We start from the raw sequence: 23,912 nt of genomic DNA, 5'->3' as shown, positions 1-23,912 counted from the left end.
TCTCTTGTTTAATGAATTACAAACATGAATGCGGACATCAAGTCCTCACAGTTTGATGCTCCATAGTCACAAGTGCATTTTTTAACATTTAGATTAATATCAAAACATTGCATAAACAAGTAAGGCTATTAAAAGGCCATAGAAAAGTGGGTCCATTCAGGTAATGCTCACCACCGTTTGAATATGTCGATGACTTTGTGGCTGGTCGGACAGCGATGCTCCACGGCTTTGCAGGACTCAATGCAGAACGGGAGGAAACAGTAGAGAAAACACCTGTAAGAGGAAGCAGGAAGTGTTTCAATTATTTCACCCTAAAGTTACAAGAGCTTGTATAACTGCTTTGTTTGCCTGTAAAGTTTCAAATCATTTGTTGAAAATGTTTATAGATTCCCCCCCATGAAATGTCTTGGCTGCAGTGACTCAAAAGGACCAGCAGAGGGAGCCAAAAGAATGAACAAGTTAAACATAAGTAGATACTGTTTCTGTCTTTCTTTGTTCCCTGTTGTGTACTTTAAGTTAACAAGCTGTTGAAGCAGTAAGAGTTATTTGTGAATGCCGGCTGTAAAAGTGAAGTGTAAAACTGCCATGGATGGGGGGAAATTTAAAAAACAAAAAAATTATGAACATTTAAACGTGACAAATCCCTCAATTGAGACGCTAACAGTTCATATGAGTTAGTGTGTTTTACGTTTTTGGATTTCATGACAATCAGAAATGTCTTGCTGAAAAACTTGCTGCCAATTCCTCAGCTAATTGAATATTACATTTGTTTGCAATTTCAATGATATCATTACAAACTCTTCCTTTTATATAAAATTCCACTATTGATTTTTTGTTGGGTTAATTGTTCAGTTGGTTAAAGTATTGAGATGCTGAGCTTTTCCCTTCAGAGTCAGCAATCAATTTCATGAGGTAACTGGTTTTTACTCTTTCAGTACCCTATTTATAAGCCCTTTAATAACAAGTGTGTCTGTGTGAGTTTTTGTGCGTGAAGACTGTTTAAGCACAAGGTGTTTGTTGTTGTTTTTGCTTGTTTTACTGTGCTTGTAATCTCGACGGCATTGGAGATGAGGGAAGCCTCTGTCCTTTCCAGAATAAATAAAGGTTTGAATTGAATTTCTATGCAAGTGATCAGAGCAATCTGTAGGAAACTAATGTGTGCCTCATTGAATTCAAATTTTAAAAAGTAGTTTTCGTTACCATGTTGATGAAGCTTGAAAGGCCCGCAACAAGGGTTCAGAGTCAGCAAAACCTCAAACTCTTCCAGTGATGATGAGACTTCTTGTGTTGTAATAACTGACCTTTGATTAATCCAACTCATTGATAAAGAATGATTAATACGAGGAACCAGCTTGTTACTGTCAGTGAATCTGCTCTGGGAAATCTCAGGTTTCACAAACAATCTACACAGCAATTTACCATTTTCACACGCAGCTAATTCATGCAGAATTACAAAAAAGTTTCTTTATTTCATTTTCATAATGTAAATATTCAGAATTACTTGATTGCAATGGTTTATGCAAATGTAACAGGTACGGGATGGAACCTGCTTACAGCTTAAAGTATGTCTGTAAAAGACAAAGAAAACACACTGAGTCGACTGTAGTTGTTCACTCTTCTCTCGCTTCTGCCAGACTTTTATGAAACAAATGTTTAAATACCAAAACATACAAAATATGTTACTTCTTTAAGTGCATTTCAGACACTCTGATTAATTCACTAAATACAAAATCTAATTTTACTGTTCGAATTAACATCCATGTAAATACAAGCTCATTATGGTAAAATTACCTAAACTAGCATTTTGCCTCTTAGCAAGATTTTCAATGGGAAAAACCCATATTAACTGACAGAGCTACCAGATAAGCAAATAACATTTAACTGATACAACAATCTTACTTTTGTACATAAACAGAATAAATGACCTATTTATTTATTTTACACAGTATCGTGAGCGTTTTTAACCAACTGAAAATCAGAAGGGAATTGAAACTGAAAGTTACGGTCATGCACGAGGCACTTTTCTTAGCATGCTAGCACTCAAAACCGTTTTTACTCTCTTTACAAACATAAGACCCACAAAGTGTTATAGAACCAATAGAACTTTAAGTGGGATTAAATCTGCATCATATTGTGAAAGTTCTGTGTTTTAAACTTCAATTACTAACCTGTAAAAGACAAAGAAAACACACTGAGTCGACTGTAGTTGTTCACTCTTCTCTCGCTTCTGCCAGACTGAAGCAGAGCGCAGCAAAGACAATAAACAGCTCGCTCAGCAGGGGAGGTGCTGCCCCCATGTGGCATATACAGGAACAGCTTCAAAATAACTTCTTTAACCAAAACACAGATACGTTTGTATAATATTCATACAAAATAACCAAATACAATAACAAAATGTGACAACACATTTCGGTGTGTCACACACTCCCTGACAAAAATAAAGAATAGCTCCTGACATTTCCAAAATCTATAACCTTTGCCCTTATAAACTCTTGTCAATGACCGTAAACCTCTGTATTTGAATCACTACCTAAGAAACAAACAATGTAGGTGCATGGTAAGTGTAAGATGTTTGAGTGTAATAGATTGCTTGTGAAAATGGCATATTCATAGGTGAGACATACTGTATGTCATTAGTGGGTGTGTAGGTAGAGTGTGAGACAATGCATCTGTGATAGTTAGGTGTGGTGCTAGGTACCCTCCAACTAAATTGCATGTTGGATGTGATTGGACTGATGGCTCACCCAATGATTCATAAGTGAGAAACTGACGCGGCCTTCTGTCACGAGTTAACCTCCTAACCTGGCCGTCATCATGCTCTACAGGGGGGGTCAGGGGTCGCACATCTGAGTCCGATTGCAGTTCCTCGATTGTGTCCTCTTCTGTGAAGACAAGTTGGTTTTCAGGAATATTTTCCCTCTCTTTTGTTTCCTTTTGAAGAAGCGTTGCAGTTTCATCAGGTGAGTTTTCCCTTACATGTTCCTTTCCTCCAGGTAGATACTCAGGTACAGTTCCTCTCCTTTTCCGTGTCTGTTCCAGTAATTGTCCATTTTGCAAGTTTGTTGTCTCTTCAACAGGTTCTCTGACTGTATTAGAATGGGGTACTTGTTGCTTAGGATGAAAACATCCTTCCACTGTTTTGTCAGTAGGTATTCTCAACCAGTAACTGTATCCCTCATCCGCATCACTTTCACTTTCGCTCATGTCGGTTTGTGTCTGTCTATATGCAGCTCTTTCTTTTCTTTGTCTGTTGCATGTTTTCTTTGCAGGAGATGGTGTAACATTAGTTAGGGTGAGTTCCACAGGTAAGTCGTTTACCAGCAACAGGAGATTTCGGTGCAAGGTTCTTGTTTTTCTCCGGTCTCCAGTTTCCGCATACACAATATACACTGGACTCTCTGCAATTTGCTCTTTGACGATGTAAATCCTTTTCTCCCAATACGATCTCAGCTTTCCAGGTCCCCCACGTTCACTGAGGTTCCTTACCAAAACTCTGTCTCCTGGTGCGAGTACAACTCCTTTCACCTTTTTGTCATATGTTATTTTGCCCCTTGCACTGGACTTCTTACTGTTCTCACTGGCAATCCTGTATGCTTCTGACATTCTTTTAGCCCATTTCTCAGCATATCCTCTAGGTGAGTGTGTCTCCTCTTCATCTGTGAATCCAAACAGCAAATCCACTGGTAGACGTGGATGTCGTCCATAAAGGAGGAAAAATGGTGAAAAGCCAACAGACTCATGTCGTGTACAGTTGTACGCGTGTACAATATGCGGGAGATGACCCTTCCACCGCAATTTGTCATTGTCTGTTAATGTTCTCAGCATCTGGAGTATCGTACGATTAAAACGTTCTGCCGGGTTACTTTGAGGGTGGTACGGCGATGTTCTTGAGTGGCCAACTCCAGACAGGCTTTGCAAGGTTTTAAACAGTTCATTCTCAAATTCACGACCTTGATCGTGATGTAGTTTGGATGGATATCCAAAGCGGGGAATGAAATCTTGGAAAATACGCTCAGCAGCTGTTTTTCCACTCTTATTCTTTGTAGGGTAGGCCTGCGCGAATCTAGTGAAATGGTCAATTACAACTAAGATATACTCATAGCCTCCACGGCTAGCTTCCAAGTGTAGGTAGTCAATACACACTAGCTCTAAAGGGAAGTTGGATGTGATGCTACCCATGGGAGCTCTGTTGTGTGAGACTGGTTTCTTCGACATGATGCATGGACATTTTTGAGTGACGTAGGCCTCAACATCTTTAGCCATGAAGGGCCAAAAGAATCTCTCCCTTGCAAGATGTAACACTCTCTCTGTGCCAATATGACCCATGTCATTATGTAGCTGTTTTAGAACTAAGTTCTTGTACTTTGCAGGGAGCACCAACTGTCTTCGTTCATTTGATTTTCTGTACAGGAGGTCATTTTCAAGGTACAACTTGCACCACTCATGGGAGAGCTTTCTTGCAGCTCCATTTAATGTCTTACGTGTCTCATCTGTCAACATTGTTTCCGTTGTTTTTAACTGAACTATCGGGCTGATAGCTGGATCATCTCTTTGAGCTTTTATCAGATCATTATGGCTAATACTAAACTGGTTGGAGACAGGTAGCTGGTGAGAGTCTGGGGAGGCGATGTTGAGTGCTGCCACCCAAGCAACATCTTTCTTTTTGGCTACCTCACTTCCCTCCCATGTTGCACGCACTGCCTCTTCTGAAAACTCCTCTGAGCAAACTCTTTGATACTTCTCCATATCCAAAGGAAGGCGAGAAAGAGTGTCTGCATCTATGTTTAATTTTCCAGGCCTGTATTTGATGTCAAACCGAAAGTCTGAGAGTTCTCCAACCCACCGATGACCAACTGCATTAAGCTTGGCTGTACTCATAACATAAGTCAATGGGTTGTTGTCCGTGTAAATGGTGAAATGGGGGGCATAATAAAGGTAGTCCCTAAATTTTTCACACACAGCCCATTTCAGTGCGAGAAACTCCAGCTTTCCACTGTGTAGATGATAGTTGCGTTCAGCTTGTGTCAACGTTCTAGAACCATATCCAATCACTCTCAATTTGCCATTCTGACTCTGATAAAGGACTGCTCCCAAACCCTGATCTGATGCGTCTGTGTGGCAAACTAAAATCAGGATAAGCTAAAACAGGGGGATTGGTGAGGAGAGTGATCAACTGTTCTAGAGCTTCTTGATGTTTAGCTGTCCAGTTTACAAGTTTTCGTGAAGGCAGCTGCTGTCCTTTACTGTTTTTACTCTGCACTGGACTCTGCGTTTGGCCTTGCTTTGACTGGAGGAGCTCATAGATCGGTTTTGCTATCCTGGAGAAATCCTGAACATGAGCGATAATAGCCCAGAAACCCAGTCAACTTCCTTACCTCACCCACCGTCTGTGGGGTCTTAGATGCTAGAGTTTTGACAGCTTCTAGGTCATGTGGGTCTATTTTGACTCCTTCAGCTGATACAATCCGGCCCACGTACCTCACTTCCTGTCTGAAAAATTCACATTTCTCTGGCCTTAGCTTTACACCGTGTTGTTGGAGAGCCTGGAGAACTTTCCGAATCGCATCAACATGTTCGTCGAAAGTTTTTGCATAACACAGTACATCATCAAGGTAAGGGATGCAACATTCATCTCTGAGGGGCCCTAGCATCTCCTCCATGCTCCATTGAAATGTGGCAGGGGCATTTGTGAGTCCGAATGGGATACGGACCCATTCGTAGAGACCCCAAGGAGTTATGAAGGCAGTGAACTGGCGTGAGCCCTCAGCCACAAAACCCTGGTGGTACGCTTTTCCTTGATCCAGAATACTAAACCAGGTGTACCCACCAAGAGTGTCAGTCAGGTCTTGTATTCTGAGCAGGGGATGTCGATCAGGAACAGTCTTTTTGTTCAGGAGGCGGTAGTCAATGCATAGCCGTAAGCTGCCGTCTTTCTTTCTGACGCAGACTACTGGAGCAGAGTATGGCGATTTGGACTTAACTATCCACCCTTTTAGTAATAGTTCCTCTATATACTCCTTCACCTCTTTAAAAAGTGGTTTTGGAATAGATGAGTAGCTTCTCTGAACAGGAACATCATCCTTTAGGTTGATCGACATTTGTAAGTTGGGAATGCATCCGATATCTGTGTTGTCGTGAGCAAAAGCTCCAGCTTCTTCACAGAGCATTTTTTTAACTTTAGCCTGTTGTTCATCATTAAGATGACTGAGGTCAACTGGGGGTTGCCATGGAGATGAGTCTGTATCAGTAGGTGTTGAAACAGCACTACTGACTGTTACTGTGGGCTCTGACTTTTCAACTGGGTCCATGTTTATCACTTTTTCAACACAATGAATGCTGCCAATGGCTGTTTTCCTTGGTATCATGATTGTGTGTTTTGTGTTGTTCCACATAGGTACTTCTGCATATGGTTTCTTTGTGTTCTGTATCGCCAGTAGACCTTCGCAAACATCTAGGTCTGAAAGTTGTGTGTTGTTCATCTCAGGCTCGAAAAGGAAGACAGACTCGGACAGGTTGAAATCAGGTGAGACGGCACACTTAACCCAGACAACCTGACCAGCTGGAATGATGCTGTCATACCTGCCAGTCCGTAGGCGTTCACATTGCACTGAAGGTTTGTCAGACTGAATGAAGTTCACCAGGAGCTCTGCCTTCTCTGTAGGTAGTGACAATGCTTTGCAGAGTAGGTTGATGAGGACTGGGATGAACTTATGTGGCTGTTCTCATATCAACTCCTCCAGCACATTAAAACCCAAAAGTGGCCTCTCCAATGCGAAACTGCTAACTAGAAAAGGCACAGTGATTGACAAGTTAGGATCTTCATTTCCCATCAAGTTTACTGTAATGGCCACCCACCCATCAAAAGGAAGAATGTCACCGTTCACAGCATAAATCCTTAACTCTTCTTCATCAAGAATAATTTCACTTAGAGGTCTAACAGTTGTGACTGGTAAGTATTTGTTTTTCCATTCACGATCAACAATGCTTACTTGAGCACCAGTATCCAACAAAGCACTGACTGCTAGGCCATTCAAGTTGCACTGCGTGAGAGCTTTTTTTCCAATGAGACGAGCTAGTCTTTCACTCTTACTGTTAGGTAAGTCAAGAGGGGAAAACTCAGACTTTTTCAGTCTTTGGTTTGATGTCACATCGTTGTTCGTTTGAATGTTACATGTTGATACACTTTCACTGACAGGTTTGTGACTGTTACTTGTTTCAGATTGGGACAGCGAATGGGACCCGGTCACTGTTTGTCCCCTGGCAGAGACCGGTTCCAGTTTCCCTGACGCGTTGTCTTCTTCATACAACCAACTGCTCTATGTCCTTCTTCACCGCAGTGAAAACAGTGAGGACACTCGGGACGATTTAACTCAACACACCGTTCACATCCATATGGTTTATCTCTCTGATAGTTTACTCTGCTTTTTCTGTATTGACTGTTTTGCTCTGGCTTTTGTGTTTGTAGTGACTGTTTCATTACTTCAACAATACTTGCCAGCTTTTCAACTTTCTCTGCCAACTGCTGTATCATGTCTGGTTTAGGTTTTCTTCCTGTGCTTTCCTCCTTCACATTAGGACACTGTGCTGCATTTATTTCAACTTGGGTACTGTGCACATTTGTGTTCTTTTGGCGAGTGACAGGACCAAGGCGACGCTGTCTTTCACTTTCATCACTCATCACTTTTTTCATTTGTTTCAGGATAGCTTCGTCAGTGACTGTAGTATCTTCAAGCAGTGGTTTTAGCTCCCTACGGATGTCACCATGTCTGTGCCCTATGCCTTGATACACAGTGTGGAGAAAAACATCTTGAACAGTGCTGGCAGAGTACTTTACATCTGAGTCTGAGTGTTTTGAAGCAAGTAAGATCTTCTGTTTCAGTCCTATGACTCTATATAGGAACTGTTGGGGTGTCTCATTGTCGCTTTGTTTTGTGCACATTAGCTCTTGGAAAAGCTCAGTGTTGTTTTGTTCACCAAGGTGGGAGTGGAGAAAGTCTTTAAGCTCCTCTACTGTTAGCTCATCTTTGTTCATTAGCATGTCCTTGAAATTACCAGGCTTGATGACTCTGAGGACAGCTCTGACAATCTCAGCATCGCTAAACTGTTCTTTGAAAGCTTCTTCGATCTGGCGACAAATGTTGTTGTAACTGATGTCTGACCCCTGGTCTCCAATCTGACCCCCTTGAATCTTAAACTCTCTACGATGGAGGTAAGGTAAGTCTCTTAAGGAAACCACATTGTCATGTGTTACATGTTTTGAGTGTTCAACAGGACCTTTAGCTGAATGTTGTGATTCTTGTCTACTTTGTGACCTGGACTGTGTCATTACAGGTGGCAGAGATGTAGACTGATCAGTGGATGTGGGCATATACTGCATAATTTTCTGATTGAGCTCCTCATAACTCTTAAGTATTTTCTGCAGTTCGGAGTCATTTGAAACCGTACCATTAGCATCTGCATGGTTGGTTACACTACTAAAAGCAGGCTCAATATCATCATCTTCATGTAAAGCTAACTTGACATTACCATTAGCTTGACTCTGTTCAATACTGTCATCATTTAGCTGATCATTTGAATTGACTTTGGCTGCTGTCTGTAATTGTGAATCAGAAACATGACTCTGAATGACTTCATTCACAATATCTTTCAAATCCATTAAATGTGACAAACCCTGATCCTCGGATTCTAACAAGGGCTTACTGCACATGAAGTTGCTGATGTACTCGAAGCAACTGTCCTCATCACCCAACTTGGGACGAGACTGGTCCGCTCCTGCCATCGGACCTAGAGCCTTGACAATCTGGAACAGTTCATCAGCAGATAGACTGAGCAGGTTTTTCTTGATGCTCCACACCAAGCTTCTCCTTTCATCATCCGCCATGGCTGCTTCCCTCTTCCTTACTCTTAGTCACGACATGTAGGTCTCTGTCCATTCTCTTTCCTCTTTATGTGTTAAGGTGCAGTGCAGTTCTTACTTCTCATCTGTTACACTCAGCATGATCATAAAGCAGGCAGCAACGACAAAATCTTCATCAGACGACAGCAAGGGAACCATGAGATGGGATCCTCAGGTCATTCCTAGCCCAAGGTATCAGGTATGAGTAGATCAGTTCTAGCCGCAGGGCAGAAGTGATCCCGGACGAGCCCCCATAAAACTGTAACAGGTACGGGATGGAACCTGCCTACAGCTTAAAGTATGTCTGTAAAAGACAAAGAACACACACTGAGTCGACTGTAGTTGTTCACTCTTCTCTTGCTTCTGCCAGACTTTTATTAAACAAATGTTTAAATACCAATACATACAAAATATGTTACTTCTTTAAGTGCATTTCAGACACTCTGATTAATTCACTAAATACAAAATCTAATTTTACTGTTCGAATTAACATCCATGTAAATACAAGCTCATTATGGTAAAATTACCTAAACTAGCATTTTGCCTCTTAGCAAGATTTTCAATGGGAAAAACCCATATTAACTGACAGAGCTACCAGATAAGCAAATAACATTTAACTGATACAACAATCTTACTTTTGTACATAAACAGAATAAATGACCTATTTATTTATTTTACACAGTATCGTGAGCGTTTTTAACCAAATGAAAATCAGAAGGGAATTGAAACTGAAAGTTACGGTCATGCACGAGGCACTTTTCTTAGCATGCTAGCACTCAAAACCGTTTTTACTCTCTTTACAAACATAAGACCCACAAAGCCAAAACCAATAGAACTTTAAGTGGGATTAAATCTGCATCATATTGTGAAAGTTCTGTGTTTTAAACTTCAATTACTAACCTGTAAAAGACAAAGAAAACACACTGAGTCGACTGTAGTTGTTCACTCTTCTCTCGCTTCTGCCAGACTGAAGCAGAGCGCAGCAAAGACAATAAACAGCTCGCTCAGCAGGGGAGGTGCTGCCCCCTTGTGGCATATACAGGAACAGCTTCAAAATAACTTCTTTAACCAAAACACAGATACGTTTGTATAATATTCATACAAAATAACCAAATACAATAACAAAATGTGACAACACATTTCGGTGTGTCACACAAATATACAATTTAATACACAATATAAATATTGTGTCCCTCTTTTGATTTTGTACCTCTTACACAGTCATCATTAATAAATACAAAATGTCAAACTCAACTAGGAACGGTCAGGAAATCCATTCTTTGTTTCCTCTTGTCTTAACCATCAATGAATCAATCACGCCTTACATCACATGATATATCCATCATACAATAACAAAATGACAAATAACTGAAAATCACACAGCAGGTTACAGTTACGGGTTTGTGTTGATGTTCCTTCATCACGCATCGTCTGCCTCAGCAGTGAGACGGTCTACATGTAGTTGAGGTAGTCTTCTCCGAAGTTTACCATCTGTCTCAGTGCGGTCAGAATCGGCCCGTTGATGTCGTCACTCGTGTTGATTTCTGACTCGTAGTTCTTCACCAGGAAGATGCAGTTGATGGGAATTCCCAGCATTGCACTGAATTGTTCCACCTGTTAGAGTCAAATAATTTCAGATAATCAGGGATTGCAAAGCTCAGACCAAAGGTGGAAATGTGATGAGAAAAAGAACTGAAACTCAACAATAATAAATCTAAACCGGCTCACCTTTTCCTTCAGGTACTTGCTCTTGTGCAAGTTGTGAATATTTGATCTGACCTCAGGACAGGCTGTATCAACTTTGGTGAGGATGGCCAGTTGGGGAATTCCTGCAGATGTGGAAACATTTTCAGTATTTTAATCTTTTGATTTTCTTGTATTTCATTTGCCTGATTTGGAAATGTAAGTGTGTGATATCTGTTCTTACCCAGATCACTTGCAGCTAGTCTGACTTCTTTTAACTTCTGCACGACTTTGTGATCTAACAGAGAGACTGAGCTGACAGGAACCACACAGACCAGCACGTGGACTTTGTCATCCAGAGAGGGGTTGGATTCATAGCCCGGGTCATTCTCTGTCAGTGGGCCATTAGTACGAAACTGAAAAACAAAAATAGACATTCTAATAGTATTTTTCAATGCACAGAGCCGTGAATGTTTCAGTGAATAAAAAAAGCAATTTTTTTTTTTTTTTTTCTTTTTTACATATTCTAGTTTTACATTCTGTTATTGAGAGACTTGCTTCTCACACACACATAGGCCCGAATCCTTGTGCTTGGGATGCAGTACCAAACAAACGTGCCTAATGGGAAAACACCCTGAGAGAGAACTCAACCAATCGCAGCTTCTGAAGAAAGTGTCATACCTAGCAACGGGGTCAACCGGGTCAACTACACCTCCTCATTAAGATAAAAGTTTCTATCCCTTCCTCGCTCAGAGAGTGTTTCTAAATCACTCCTCATCTAGGACTCCTTGCTAGGATTATTTAAGCTGCAGCCCACCTCTGGTGGAAACTCAAGGAACTGCAGGTTTTTCTTGTACTGAACACCACAGGGTGCTGCTTGCATTAATTTAAAACACTTGTTGAAGTGAACTCCACAGGGCCCTTTAACAAAAAAAGAGAACGTCTTAGGAGTGTACCTTGTAACCATCTTTCACATGTCCCCGCAGGGCCAGTTTGACATCTTCCACCTGGACTCCATTGTTGAGGTTTGCCTCCAAGCCCATGATGTCGTTGAAAACAATAGAATAGAAGCTCTGCTCATCTTTTTGAATTTTGTATGTTTGGTACTGTGAAGAAGAAGGAGAAATGATTTGCATTGTTCAGGTTAATCTAAGATAGACATTCCTAAACCAACAAAATAATTATTTTATTTTACTCAGTGAGGTTATTCAGCGATAATCTATGTTGATCAAATGTTTTTTATTTTATTTGTAATCTTCTAACTGAAACTGAGCTGCCAAAAAAATATCAATTTCTTCAAGGAATTGAGTTTACAGAGAATGGTGAATAATCTTAGTTTGAAGTCACCACAGTCATCAGATATTCTTACCTTTAGGGTGAAGCTGCTCCCAGAGGTCGCATCCGTCAAAGCTCGATTTGTAACAACGCCTCTCAAAGCACTTTCAACAGAGTTTATGAAACTGGACTTGCCGGCACCGACCGGTCCATGAAGCAGAATCCTGAGATGTTTGATTCCTTTGTTTCGAGGTTGGTAAGATTTCATGAAGTTGAGATTGTCCTCAGTGCTCCTGTTGGTAGAAGAACATGAGATTCATTACTTCAGTGTTTTAAATATTGAATATTCAACAGGCACATTGTTATTGATGCTCTGCTGAGTGGCAGAACCACACCCAGTTTCACCACCCTCACTTCCTGTTTACTCACGTCGGCAGAGTCCTCCATGGCTGTCTTAAACAAGCTGAAAGACAAATTCACATGTTAACATACATTAAGACAACTTCAGACTATTTAAACAAATTAAACAGCATCATGTTTCACTGAATGGTATTTGATTTATGGATAACTTCTTTTTTAATTAAATTGTACTTTGCATACACTTGGAAGAGTAACAGTCTGATGATGCACTTTGCCTTTAAGGTTGCTCATGGTTACGGCTGGCGGAGTGATATTGCTTTAAGACCAGTGAAGTGATGTATCACTGTTGTTGTTATTCAGTCTGGGTGTGTCATGCTATGCTACAGACAGATATTAATGTGTATGAGATAAACAGCAGAAGATGTCCCCGTGCTCTTGCTTACCCACACCCAAAGGCATATTTAATAAAGTATATGTAGTGTATACTTAACAGCAGGACAACCAAGGGTTAAACTTATAATCAACATCTCCTCAAGAAACGCTGTCACAATATTTGAACAGGAAACATTTTAATATTTGTGCAAAAAGTCTTACGAGAAGGTGGAGGTGTGGGTGGGGGTGTGGCTGGTTTGGATTCTTCTCCTCCCATATCTGTAAAATATAACAGTTGTGTGTTAATGTCTTTGGACTGAGGGAGAAAGCCTGAGTACCCAGAGAGAATAATTTCCCCGGGGAGAACATGCAAACTCTACACAGAGAGGGGCCTGATCAACAGGGATTCAAACCAGGAATCACCGTGTGCTAATCACTGCACCACCGTGCAGCCCATTCAATTCATTCATCAGTAAAAAAAAATTAAAAACAGTTCATGTGAGAGTTGGTTTGTCAAAGTAACTTTTAAATAAATGTCAATTCCATGTTCACATCATTCAAGAAAAATAAACAAAGAGGGAAAAGGAAAACTCAGCAGTACAAGGAGTCCTTTATAAAAAAAGAGATTTATCATTATAAACATCTTGAAGTCTAAAACAAACTGACGTCAATCAAATGAATAATAAAATCATAGAATGAAGAGAGTCTTACCTTTTCTTGTGATGCTCTGGATGTTCTGGAGTGACTCTGCAAATGTGCAGGCTGGTCCGGCTTTTTATAGGATAGGGTCTCTTACTTTCACTTTTGTTCTTCGGTGTCTGTTTCTGGTCAGCCCCCTGACTTCCGAGAAATGACTGTTCAGATCTTTAGTGACTGTTTTTTTTTGTTTCTTTTAATGTGTAGGTTCATCAGAATTTGCACAAGATATAATACAAAGGGGAAAATGTATCTTGACTGACTGACTATATCAATCTTTGCAGATACAGCAGTGATAGCTTGATATCTAAATGTTTTTCTCAGTATTTATTTATATTTACTCATTCTACCTTTCTCTCCGTGTTTACCTGTCCTCATCACCTGGCTCTTACATCCAGCTGACCCCACCTGCCCTTCAGTGTCCCCTTCTTCCTCTATACTCATCCACTTAGCCTTTTTCTTTTTTTAACATGTCTTTATGATTATGCATCCTTTATGTATTTGCAGCATGTTTACTGTTTACGTTTTTACTGGTTATGTTTCAGCTTTTTGCAGCACTTTTTTTCTTCATTCATTCGGGGGATCATGTGGGGGGTACTGCGGGAATATGGGGCCCCGGGGGCCATTGGTACGAGCCATCCAGTCCCTGTATGACCAAAGTGGGAGCTGTGTCCGCATCCTCGGCACAAAGTCAGACACGTTCCCAGTGCGTGTTGGCCTCCGCCAGGGTCGCCCCTTGTCACCGGTCTTGTTTGTGATATTCATGAACAGGATCTCCAGGAGCAGCCGTGGGGAGGAGGGTTTCCAGTTTGGGGACCTCAAAAGCTCGACTCTGCTTTTTTCAGATGACGTGGTTTTGTTGGTTTCCTCAAGCTGCGACCTCCCAGCAGGCATTGGGGCGGTTTGCAGTCGGCTGTAGTCTTTGTGGTGTGTTCAAGTGCAACTTTTTGGCCAAGACAAACGGCGACTTGAGGCGACACCACAGGCGGCCTTCATTTGCCGTCTGCTCGGTGTGTCAGGGCCTTAAGGGAATGCGTCCTAAAAGTTTCGTGTCTTTCATTCGATCTTTGAAGAGAACATAAAGAAGTCAATAGAACAGATGCCTTTTGGTCTGAAGAAAAACATCGACAGAAGAATAGGATAACCTCCGTTAGGCAAACACTGAAACATGACAAAAACAATAAAACACAACGAGAAAGGTGAAGAGTGAAACATCAGGCATGAAAACAGCATAACTCTGAAGACACCACACTAAATGAATTCACTACTTGACACAGTGAGGAGAAAAGTAAGGTCTCGTTTTCTCTTTTTGGAGTTTTTTTACTTTGCATCTTTTTTTGGTTACATCTCTTGTTTAATGAATTACAAACATGAATGCGGACATCAAGTCCTCACAGTTTGATGCTCCATAGTCACAAGTGCATTTTTTAACAATTAGATTAATATCAAAACATTGCATAAACAAGTAAAGCTATTAAAAGGCCATAGAAAAGTGGGTCCATTCAGGTAATGTTCAGCACCGTTTGAATATGTAGATGACTTTGTGGCAGGTCGGACAGCGATGCTCCACGTCTTTGCAGGACTCAATGCAGAACGGGAGGAAACAGCAGAGAAAACACCTGTAAGAGGAAGCAGGAAGCGTTTCAATTATTTCACCCTAAAGTTACAAGAGCTTGTATAACTGCTTTGTTTGCCTGTAAAGTTTCAAATCATTTGTTGAAAATGTTTATAGATTCCCCCCCATGAAATGTCTTGGCTGCAGTGACTCAAAAGGACCAGCAGAGGGAGCCAAAAGAATGAGCAAGTTAAACATAAGTAGATACTGTTTCTGTCTTTCTTTGTTCCCTGTTGTGTACTTTAAGTTAACAAGCTGTTGAAGCAGTAAGAGTTATTTGTGAATGCCGGCTGTAAAAGTGAAGTGTAAAACTGCCATGGATGGGGGAAAATTTAAAAAACAAAAAACACCCCCCCACACACACACACACTAGATTCCACCCGGTGTTTGTTTCTTTACCCAAAAAAGGTGAGGCCGGCACAGATGCCCCAGGTCATCAGGCCCACTGTGTGATGCGTCACGGTGATCACTGTCTGCTGGCAGTGCGGACACAAAGCTTGTCCCGGGCTGTCATGAAGCCCCGCTGTTACAACCAGGTGAGTGACTGAGGACGAGAAATGCACAAAGCAGAACGTGTAGGATTAGTCTCCATTTTCAAATTCTCAATCAATGTCATAACTTAGTTTGTCTCGGCTGATGGCTGTTCAGCATGAGTCTGGTTTTGCCCAAGATTTCTGCCTCTTAAAGGAAGATGTTTCAATCACCTTTAACTTTGCTAGATGTTGCTGAGTGCTCATGATGGATTAACGTTGGGTCTTTGTAGATAATATAACAAGTAAGGTCTTTAACCTGCTCTTTAGTCTCTTTTTAACTCCTTTTTCAGGTATTAATGAAGCAGTGTTCATATTTTAAATCACACTACATCTAGTTCAACTGTTAAGGTCAGTTTGTCCGACTCTTCTGTTGGAACTTCTTGTATTTTAAGAATGAAATGTCTTGGCTGCAGTGACTCAAAAGGACCAGCAGAGGGAGCCAAAAGAATGAGCAAATTAAACCTACGTAGATACTGTTTCTGTCTTTCTTTGTTCCCTGTTGTGTACTTTAAGTTAACAAGCTGTTGAAGCAGTAAGAGTTATTTGTAAATGCCGGCTGTAAAAGTGAAGTTTAAAGCTGCCATGGATGGGGGGAAATTTAAAAAACAAAAAAATGACGTACATTTAAACGTGACAATTAAAACAAATCCCTCAACTGAGACGCTAACAGTTCATATGAGCTAGTGTGTTTTACATTTTTGGATTTCATGACAATCAGAAATGTACCTGTGAAAGGACCTCTGTTATAAGCAAAGCTCATACGGTGACCCTCAACCACACAAACAGTGAACAATAGCTTTTTGTTGAGCTCAGACGACACAAACAGGCTATTCTCCCGATGACTCTGAGCGGAGAGAGAGGATTTCACCCGATGACTTTGTGACAAAGCAAGATTTCCTCATTCCTAAAACTAGAACGTAACATATTTACCATCTCTTTACGTGTGTTAGTGAAGGGTTGACTTGGTTGTGCACGCCCTTTTCTGAAAAATGGTAAAGTGCAATGCATGCATCTCAGTCGTGTTGGCATACTGTAGGTGCATGACCTCACCTGTTGCTGCAGGTGCAGGAGGAGCGTAGGGAACACCTGGCAGAAAAAACACACAGTTTACCAAAGTGAGAAAGCAGTATTGAGATCTGAATTTATGATTCGATGCTTTATAACTTTGCTAATTATGTTTGCTTACATGTCAGTGTTCTCTACAGATGTAGGAGTGTTTTTACAATGACTGTTATTTTGTGAAGCAGTTTGTATGAAAGGTAGTTGACTTGAGTTAGCGATACACCGCGAATAACCTCAGGTAGATGGAGGTCAGCATATTTTTCACCAGAGCGGCTAGCAAGACCTACGAAGCAAAGTTATAGTGGATATGTTTGGAGCCAAATCTTTTTTTTAAAAGTCCAATCTAAACTTATATCTGTTTTAATGAATGAATGAATGAGTGACTTTTCGATCGACTCTCGAGCTGCAATCACCTCTGGGCCTGCATTGTTGTGTCAGCATGTTGTGTTAGCATAATGTTAGCTCGTAGCTTCACATCGATGTAAATTGACAAAGAATGACCGTGATCTAAAAAACGCTTAGGTGTCATTCAAATAATCAGTATGTTCTTCTTCTTCTCTCTAGTCCTGCTTTTATACACAAGGGGAGAAGCCGGCCGTCCCGTCCATGTAAACACGGCGCTGACAACAACACAGCCAGCGGGACTCGAGCTTCTCACTCATTGTAGACAGTCATGACTCAGAGACACATTTACACAGGATAGACTTGATTTCTGCTGTATTTATGTGTAAAATGTTGCATATTCCTTCTTTTAAGTGTAATCTTTAATTTTGAATATTGTCACTTTGTCATCAGACCTTTTAATTGGCGCTTTGAATTGTATCCAAACATGGTTCAATAATCCTTCGCATGCAACCCACTGGCGCTTTAAAAAGCAGAAATAAACATAGCTAAGGTCTTTAGTGTTCTCAGATAAATGTTGTTGTTCAGCCTCACAGTGTCGACATAAACGTCATAAACTGCACAGAAAAGTAGCAGCATGATCTTTTCAGGCAGGCGGACACAGACCGGCCTGGTATCCAGCGGGCGGTGCTGTTGGGTAGAATCCGGGCTGTGGGTACATCCCCGGCTGTGGGTACATCTCTGGCTGAGGCATGGCGCCCCCATAGTTCAGAGGCGGCCCCGGGTACGGTGGAGCTGACTCCTGTGGTGGGTATCCTTTCTCCATTTTCAGAAATCCTTACTGACGTAAAAAAAAAGAAGAAGTGTATTATTCACATTTAAAGTCAGTCCACTGGTTTTCAAGTAAGAGACTAAACGAGCAAACTTTAAACTTTTACTCAAACAACTTTTTTTAAAAAGGTTTATTTTTGGGCTTTTAATGCCTTTATTTAGCAATAGGACAGGTTATAGAGTTACGAATCTGAGAAAGAGAGAGAGACAGAGGGGAATGACACCGTAAGAAGCCACAGGTCGGATTTGAAACGCCTGCTCGGAGGACTACAGCCTCCACATGGGGCTTGTGCACCAACCACTAGGCTACTGACGCCCCCTAAAAAACAACATTTTAACATCCTGAAACAACCTCATCAGTTGTCCAAGGGTTAAATGGTTTAGGTAGCTTCACAGCGTGTCATGAAGTGTATAACAGTGCTAAGCGCTGGTTTCCTTACCTGAGAATGAGTCACTTCCTCTTTGTAAGGTGGCAACCACAGCAATATAACAAATATAAGAAAACTTGTGATATTTCATCACAGGTCGGAAAATGTGTGCTCTAATGAAACTGAAGCAATGTTATAATGGAATAGCTTGAATGGAAAGAGATCAGGTATAAGGTAAGTCTCTCTTATTGAGCCTCAGACTGATTTAATGTTGAAGCTCAGAAACAGAAGGCAGCAGGACAAAGTGAGAAATTGTAAAGCTTGACGTTTGTGGTGGAACAAACTCACATTTTCCCTCTGCACTCTGTGACCACAAGTTTCACATCAGCTCTTTGAAATCAAGCCAGGCGGGGGATGAAGTGAGTCAAAGTCAGATGAGGACGACATGCTCACAGGAAAGATGGACTCTGGTTTTCACTTCAAACATTTCACAATATTTTATTTAAACCTGCAAAGACTGATATTTTTGGGCACTTGGGGGAAGCAGATTAAAAACAAAACATGGCAACGTTTAGAATTATTTATTTGTCAAGTTTCTGATATCCCTGCTTGATAAGCCTGACGTCAATGAGCGGTTTCTGAACAGTAGAAACTCCTTCGGGAAATATTGACTCGAAAGCTGCTGAAAGGATTTGAAGCTTTGTTAAAGGAAAGGGCAGCAGGAGATTCAGTTAATAATTATATAACAATACATTCCTCATCACAAGTTCTACTTTTATGTCTTTTTTGGATATTATTGTTGGAATATATATTTAATCTTTTTTTCTTTAAAGTAAAAATTCTACTCTTAAGAAATACTCCTTCAAAAGCAGAAGGTGAAATTTATACTTCCTGCTTTCAAAGGTGCACTATGTAGTTTTGGTAGAGAAATGAGAAAGCTGCAGAAGTGTACAGATTCTGTGGTATATGTTCATAACTCTAAACACAAACTGTCCTCAGAGGAAATTTTGGTCCCTGTAACACTGTTTGAAAACAAAATAATACGCGAGAAGTTATGGTGGGGGATCCACAACAGTGAAACCGTAACTCTCCTGGTAGCTTTTTTAGCTCCAAACAGTGCTCCAGGGACCTTACTTCCAGGGAGTAAAATTTGTGCATTCAGTTCAGAAAATATAACATAGAATTGTTTCACTTCTCCAACTTTAAAATTTCACCAACAAACATCCATAGTGCACCTTTCAAGAAAATGGTTATTTACAAGTGAGACTCAGGTAAAAGTCTAAAAGTGTTAATGGCAATATGAACTTAAGACACAACAACATGTCTCTTAAAGAGGACATATTCTCCTCATTCTCAACCTTTTCAAACAGTCCCCTGTGGTCTAAATGAAACATTTAGAGGAGGTTTGTGACCCTGTATAAACCAGCTCTCTGAGAACGCTCCGTTTTGGTGTGTGTGTCTCTTTAAATGCAATGAGCCCCTCCTAAATTTTCCCAGTAGACATCACTCCTTCACTAGCAAGAATAAAAATGGCGGACCTGCGCAGAAGTTTTGCTCTAGGCTGGGGGTGGAGTCCATGGGTGGAGATACTAGGGGAGGAGAGGGGATTTTTTTTTTAACCAGAATCCCACTGTGACATCACAAGGAGAGCACATTTGAAACGGAGCATTTGTCTCTGTGTTGTAAGACTGCAGACCACAAACAAAGGACTGGATGGGTTTATTTCACATTTTGTGGGTCAGTAAACATTCAGGTTACCCAAATATATGTTCACAAACACTGTCAGAAATCATAGCGTTTGTTCATTGACGTCTAACATTAGCTAACGTGACTATAGAGCAGCCTGGTGTGTGTAGCGCTGCTGGCCGTGACCGAGCCGAGTGCACATCACGGGGAGCAAGGGTCAGGACACCAGCAGCCGACTTGATAGCTTCGCTAGCAGACTGGAAGAAAGTAAATCAGCCTGACCAATTTATCAGCCAGCCGATAATATCAGCCAATATTAGCCCAACCAGTGACTATCGGTATTGGCTAATTTGATTGTAGATACCTGTATGTGCCGATATTACTAGATTTATTCACCAGTCAAATAGCATTTAATTTGAGTTTCATTGTATTACACTAGCATTTCTCTTTCACCAGCAGAGGGCTCTATATAGACAAGCATCATCACTCTCCAAAGTGTCGAGCGGTGATGCGCATAAATGTTCAGTTATTTTCCAGTTGAGTGACCATCTTGTCTTCATTATAAATCTTTTCCACAAGTGTTTGATAACTGCATTTGAGGGATGAACACAAATAAAAGTGTGTATCTATATTTATCTATCTCTGCAAATCGAAGATACATCTAAGAAAGATATCGGCCGACATATCGGTATTGGTATTTTTTTCTCTCCCCAATGATGATATTTGCCCCTAAAATTCCACACTGGTCGGGCCCTAAACAGTGTTAACACTTCGTAACCGTGACAACATTGGGTTTTGACAATGTTCCAGTAGTACGCCTCCTCACAACAGTGAACTTTGGAAGAACAAAATGTGATTACATTATGCAAATGTTTTTTTGGTGTAACTTAATGGTGTGTGGATTTTTCCCAACAGACTCTAGAAGTCGTATCGAAACAGGTATTGAAGTTGTTTAGTTTTCACTACAGTCATATCTAAGTTTAAAACTATGGTGTTGTGACATCCCTTATAAGTACACTTTCCACTATTTGGGGAAACCATCAGTTTAAAGAAATAAAGTTAAGGAGGCATAAAGCAGAAGACGTCTTGTTTAAAAGGACTTTGTGCTTTACTTAGTAAACTGTTGGATTAGTGCTGTGGTTCATAAAACAGGAGGCTATATGGTCAGTCTCATGGTGAATAGGCTCAGTCAGCCATGTCATCCCTCCTGTGTCTCCTTATAAATCCATCCTAAATCAATTAGAGCAACATGAGCCACAGCCACTGATTGAGCACTCCAACTGACCACAGGATATCATCTGTGCCTCACCCTTGTTTTGTTTGTGCAAGGTATCTGGACGACGCTGCCATCACAAACACTATTAACATTTGAATTAGCATTTCTGACAGCGTCTATTGTATTCAGTGACAAAAAGGAACATGAGTAACATCAGGAATCCAAACATTTACAATCTAACACAAACAAAAAGCTGATAACTTCAACACTAGAGCAACAGGAGATGATGAGGATTATAAAAGTAGAACTGCGTCCAAAATAAGTTTTACCTACTTGTTACTTCCCATCAGAGGTTGAGCTCCCTCCTCCTGCTCCAGCTGACAGACACCCAGTGAGAACCAGAAGACAACCGTTGCTATGCAGGATGGAGCAGTCACTGAATTCCTGAAACCTTACGATGCCCCTCCCCCCTCCCCCTCCCCACTCACTTCCATGTGACTGGGAGGACGTCCAAACACATTTAGCCGACCAGCCTTACTGAGTTTGTTCAACACGTTAGTCAAATAGTGACCTGCGTGGATGCAATAAGAAAGTATGCAGAAGTCCACACAAAGAGAAGAAGAAAAAGGTGTGTTAGAGCAGAACAAAATGTTTCTGCTGACCCAACAGAATGCATCATATACAGTAAGTCACCGTTCCTGCCTGCAATTCTGGAAAACTCCAATTTCACAACTCACACATATGAAAACATCACACCAGTATTACAAAACACCAAGACTCAATCATTAAAGTTAAATGACATCAGAAAGATGGAAGGTAGAATCTAAAAGACCAATTTGTTTTTTTTCCTGTCATGACCAAAGAGCTACTGACGTGCTCAACTCAAAAACTCCTGTGAACGCTGTCAACAAAAAGAGGTTTGGGGGTTTTGCCACCACAGGTCCCTTGCCTTGTTTCCTGTCTTCAACTATGCAAAACCCACACTGTGCTAGTGTCCTCACGTTCGGGTAATGAACAGCCAGTTGTTCTGATGCAGACTTCACCTGTGTGTCATATCCTACATAGCAGGCCTACTATATTAATGTTCAATATATTTTATTCATTTCCGCTCCTGTTCACTTTGACAGACACATTCTCTTTAGGGCCAGCTTTAGCCAGGGGAAGTCACTGGACCTGAACAGATGATAGCTGATCATCTAAACATCCACAAGAATAATATTTACACTACAGGAGGAAAAAGAAGTATAGATTGCAAGAAATTATTCTAGGTTATTTTCCTTTCTGTCATCACAGACGTCAACTTTCTAGTCAACTGTAGTCATCAGAAATACAAACATGGACTGACTCCAAAGCTTTTAAAAACAAGGTGACACAACGGCTTAGACAAAGACACTTCTGTGAACATAAAGTTACATGTCGTGTCTGCACCTCTGGTTTCATGTGGTTGAACTCTCTCAGTCGGTCTCACTTGATGTCCTTGAGTTTTAGTGAGTTATTAATCAGGTGCTTCTACCATTACTTTATTTTTTTTCTAGATGTTTTCTGTCAATTCAAAAATCTGTATTTGACCCCGGGAGGCAATTCAAAGGCACATAGAGTAAAAAAAATTTGCAGCAAAGACAGTGCAAGGTAGACTTAAATTATAAACTATTAAATTAAATAAAAAACATTAAAATACACAATAGATAAAATAGACCAAAGATACAAGGGGACAGTGATCGGACGAACAGATGAAGACGAACACTGAGTGGGGAAAGTGGTCATAGTGCAATGGGGAATAAAAATAGAACAGGAACTAAATAAACAGAACTACATGCAGATAGGCAAATACTGAATAAATGATGCAGGAAGGTAGCCAAAGGTCAGATTCTAGCGCAGGCCGCATGCTTCGAGGACTATCGCCTTTGTACGTGGGTCGCACATCATGCTAACCAAGGGGCGGTAGTAGCTTAGCCCGTACGGACCTTGGGTTTGGAACCGGACGGCCGCCAGTTCAAGTCCCAAAGCGGAAAGTAATATGAAAGTTGGTCAGGCAGCTGGAGAGGAGCCAGGGCAACTTCCCGAGTACTGCAGAACTGTAGCAGCCCCGCTCTGACATCTCTCCTCTAATGCATGTCCACAGGTCCTGTTTGTGCATGTGTGTGATTCGGGGCCCTCACAGCTGTGTGAGAAGCATGTCTCTCAATAACAGAGTAAAGGGATTAATGAAGAATATGAAATATAACCCTCCAGGCGTCACTCTGATTGTACAAGAAATTCATATTCTGGGAGGCTCCATTATGAAGTGTAAATATTAAATATAATAAAGAGAAATGAAAGAAAATATAACAACAGAGTAAAGACTCAGTAGTTTAACATAAGATCCTGCCTCAGACCGTCTCTTGTACTCTGACGGATGAAGGCCTGCTGACTGTGAGGACGCGCAGAGAGGTCACAGGACTCTCACAAGAACATCAGCCGTCACGTCGGGAATGCATTACGCCACAGACACACTGATAATAACAAGAAGACATGGAGAGGTGCTGACTTTTCAATCCAGAGAGAATTCATTCTTCTTTTTTTTTTAAATGGCCACAAGAGGTCAGCGTAAGAGCATTGAAACCTTTAGCCAAGACCAGGGACGAGCTTGGTGCTTTCCACCTGCTTTCTTTGCACAAGGCATCAGGGGACGAGTACATGATGTGTTGTTAAAAGAAGTTTGAATTGATCAAGTCTGCAAGATTATAACCGCATCTCTGATTTGATTTGTTACCTCAGTAAAACATTTTCTAATGAGTTTGTATTTGTTAGAGATTTGCAGAGTCTGTGCAAAAAGTCCAGTAGAATATATATATACATATATATATATATATATGTATATATATATAGCTGGAATGACAAATACTTGAGGGATGATGTTGAAAATAGTGACAGCGGTTAAGCATTGAAACTTATTTATGTTATTTAAAAACACAGTTATAAATGTTTAATTGCAGAC

At 40.8% G+C, this 23,912-nt stretch overlaps 2 protein-coding genes and 2 long non-coding RNA genes across 6 annotated transcripts in view; all 4 read right to left on the bottom strand.

Annotated features, from left to right (window-relative positions):
* The window catches only part of LOC132954523 (interferon-induced protein 44-like), a 30,209-nt gene extending 16,852 nt beyond the window's left edge, over nucleotides 1-13,357 (bottom strand). Inside the window, exons 1-8 of one of the 2 annotated variants that reach the window (XM_061027097.1) lie at nucleotides 13,298-13,357; nucleotides 12,809-12,865; nucleotides 12,284-12,317; nucleotides 11,949-12,147; nucleotides 11,536-11,685; nucleotides 10,824-10,995; nucleotides 10,625-10,725; nucleotides 9,452-10,510 (exon numbers count right to left, since the gene is read on the bottom strand). In XM_061027097.1, coding sequence (XP_060883080.1) covers nucleotides 10,349-10,510; nucleotides 10,625-10,725; nucleotides 10,824-10,995; nucleotides 11,536-11,685; nucleotides 11,949-12,147; nucleotides 12,284-12,317; nucleotides 12,809-12,863 — 873 coding nt within the window. In that variant the 5' untranslated portion in view covers nucleotides 12,864-12,865; nucleotides 13,298-13,357 and the 3' untranslated portion in view covers nucleotides 9,452-10,348. Of the gene's footprint in view, nucleotides 1-9,451; nucleotides 10,511-10,624; nucleotides 10,726-10,823; nucleotides 10,996-11,535; nucleotides 11,686-11,948; nucleotides 12,148-12,283; nucleotides 12,318-12,808; nucleotides 12,866-13,297 lie in introns of those variants that run through there. The other variant, XR_009665769.1, reaches the window with a different exon arrangement.
* LOC132954324 (uncharacterized) lies at nucleotides 1,820-7,203 on the bottom strand. Its single transcript, XR_009665740.1, has 2 exons — nucleotides 7,117-7,203; nucleotides 1,820-2,512 (listed from the first exon to the last, which is right to left on the bottom strand). It is a non-coding gene; the product is annotated as an uncharacterized LOC132954324 (long non-coding RNA).
* Nucleotides 13,358-14,554: 1,197 nt separating the features above from the next.
* LOC132954728 (cell death-inducing p53-target protein 1-like) lies at nucleotides 14,555-21,359 on the bottom strand. Of its 2 annotated transcripts, none has more exons than XM_061027381.1 (5): nucleotides 21,265-21,359; nucleotides 17,501-17,675; nucleotides 16,481-16,516; nucleotides 15,297-15,441; nucleotides 14,555-14,901 (listed from the first exon to the last, which is right to left on the bottom strand). In XM_061027381.1, exons 2-5 carry the CDS (start codon nucleotides 17,658-17,660, stop codon nucleotides 14,796-14,798), a joined length of 447 nt encoding a protein of 148 aa, XP_060883364.1. In that variant the 5' UTR covers nucleotides 17,661-17,675; nucleotides 21,265-21,359; the 3' UTR covers nucleotides 14,555-14,795. The 2 variants fall into 2 exon arrangements, with proteins under 2 accessions (XP_060883364.1, XP_060883363.1); XM_061027380.1 differs by having other exon boundaries at nucleotides 21,269-21,359.
* A 654-nt stretch (nucleotides 21,360-22,013) lies between these two features.
* LOC132954731 (uncharacterized) lies at nucleotides 22,014-22,463 on the bottom strand. Its single transcript, XR_009665843.1, has 2 exons — nucleotides 22,329-22,463; nucleotides 22,014-22,199 (listed from the first exon to the last, which is right to left on the bottom strand). It is a non-coding gene; the product is annotated as an uncharacterized LOC132954731 (long non-coding RNA).
* Nucleotides 22,464-23,912: the final 1,449 nt, after the last annotated feature.

Source organism: Labrus mixtus, chromosome 20 (genome assembly GCF_963584025.1).
Source record: "Labrus mixtus chromosome 20, fLabMix1.1, whole genome shotgun sequence".
NCBI classification, from domain to species: domain Eukaryota; kingdom Metazoa; phylum Chordata; class Actinopteri; order Labriformes; family Labridae; genus Labrus; species Labrus mixtus.
The sequence above is the reverse complement of the archived record's forward strand: the minus strand, read 5'-3'. Positions and strand labels throughout refer to the sequence as shown.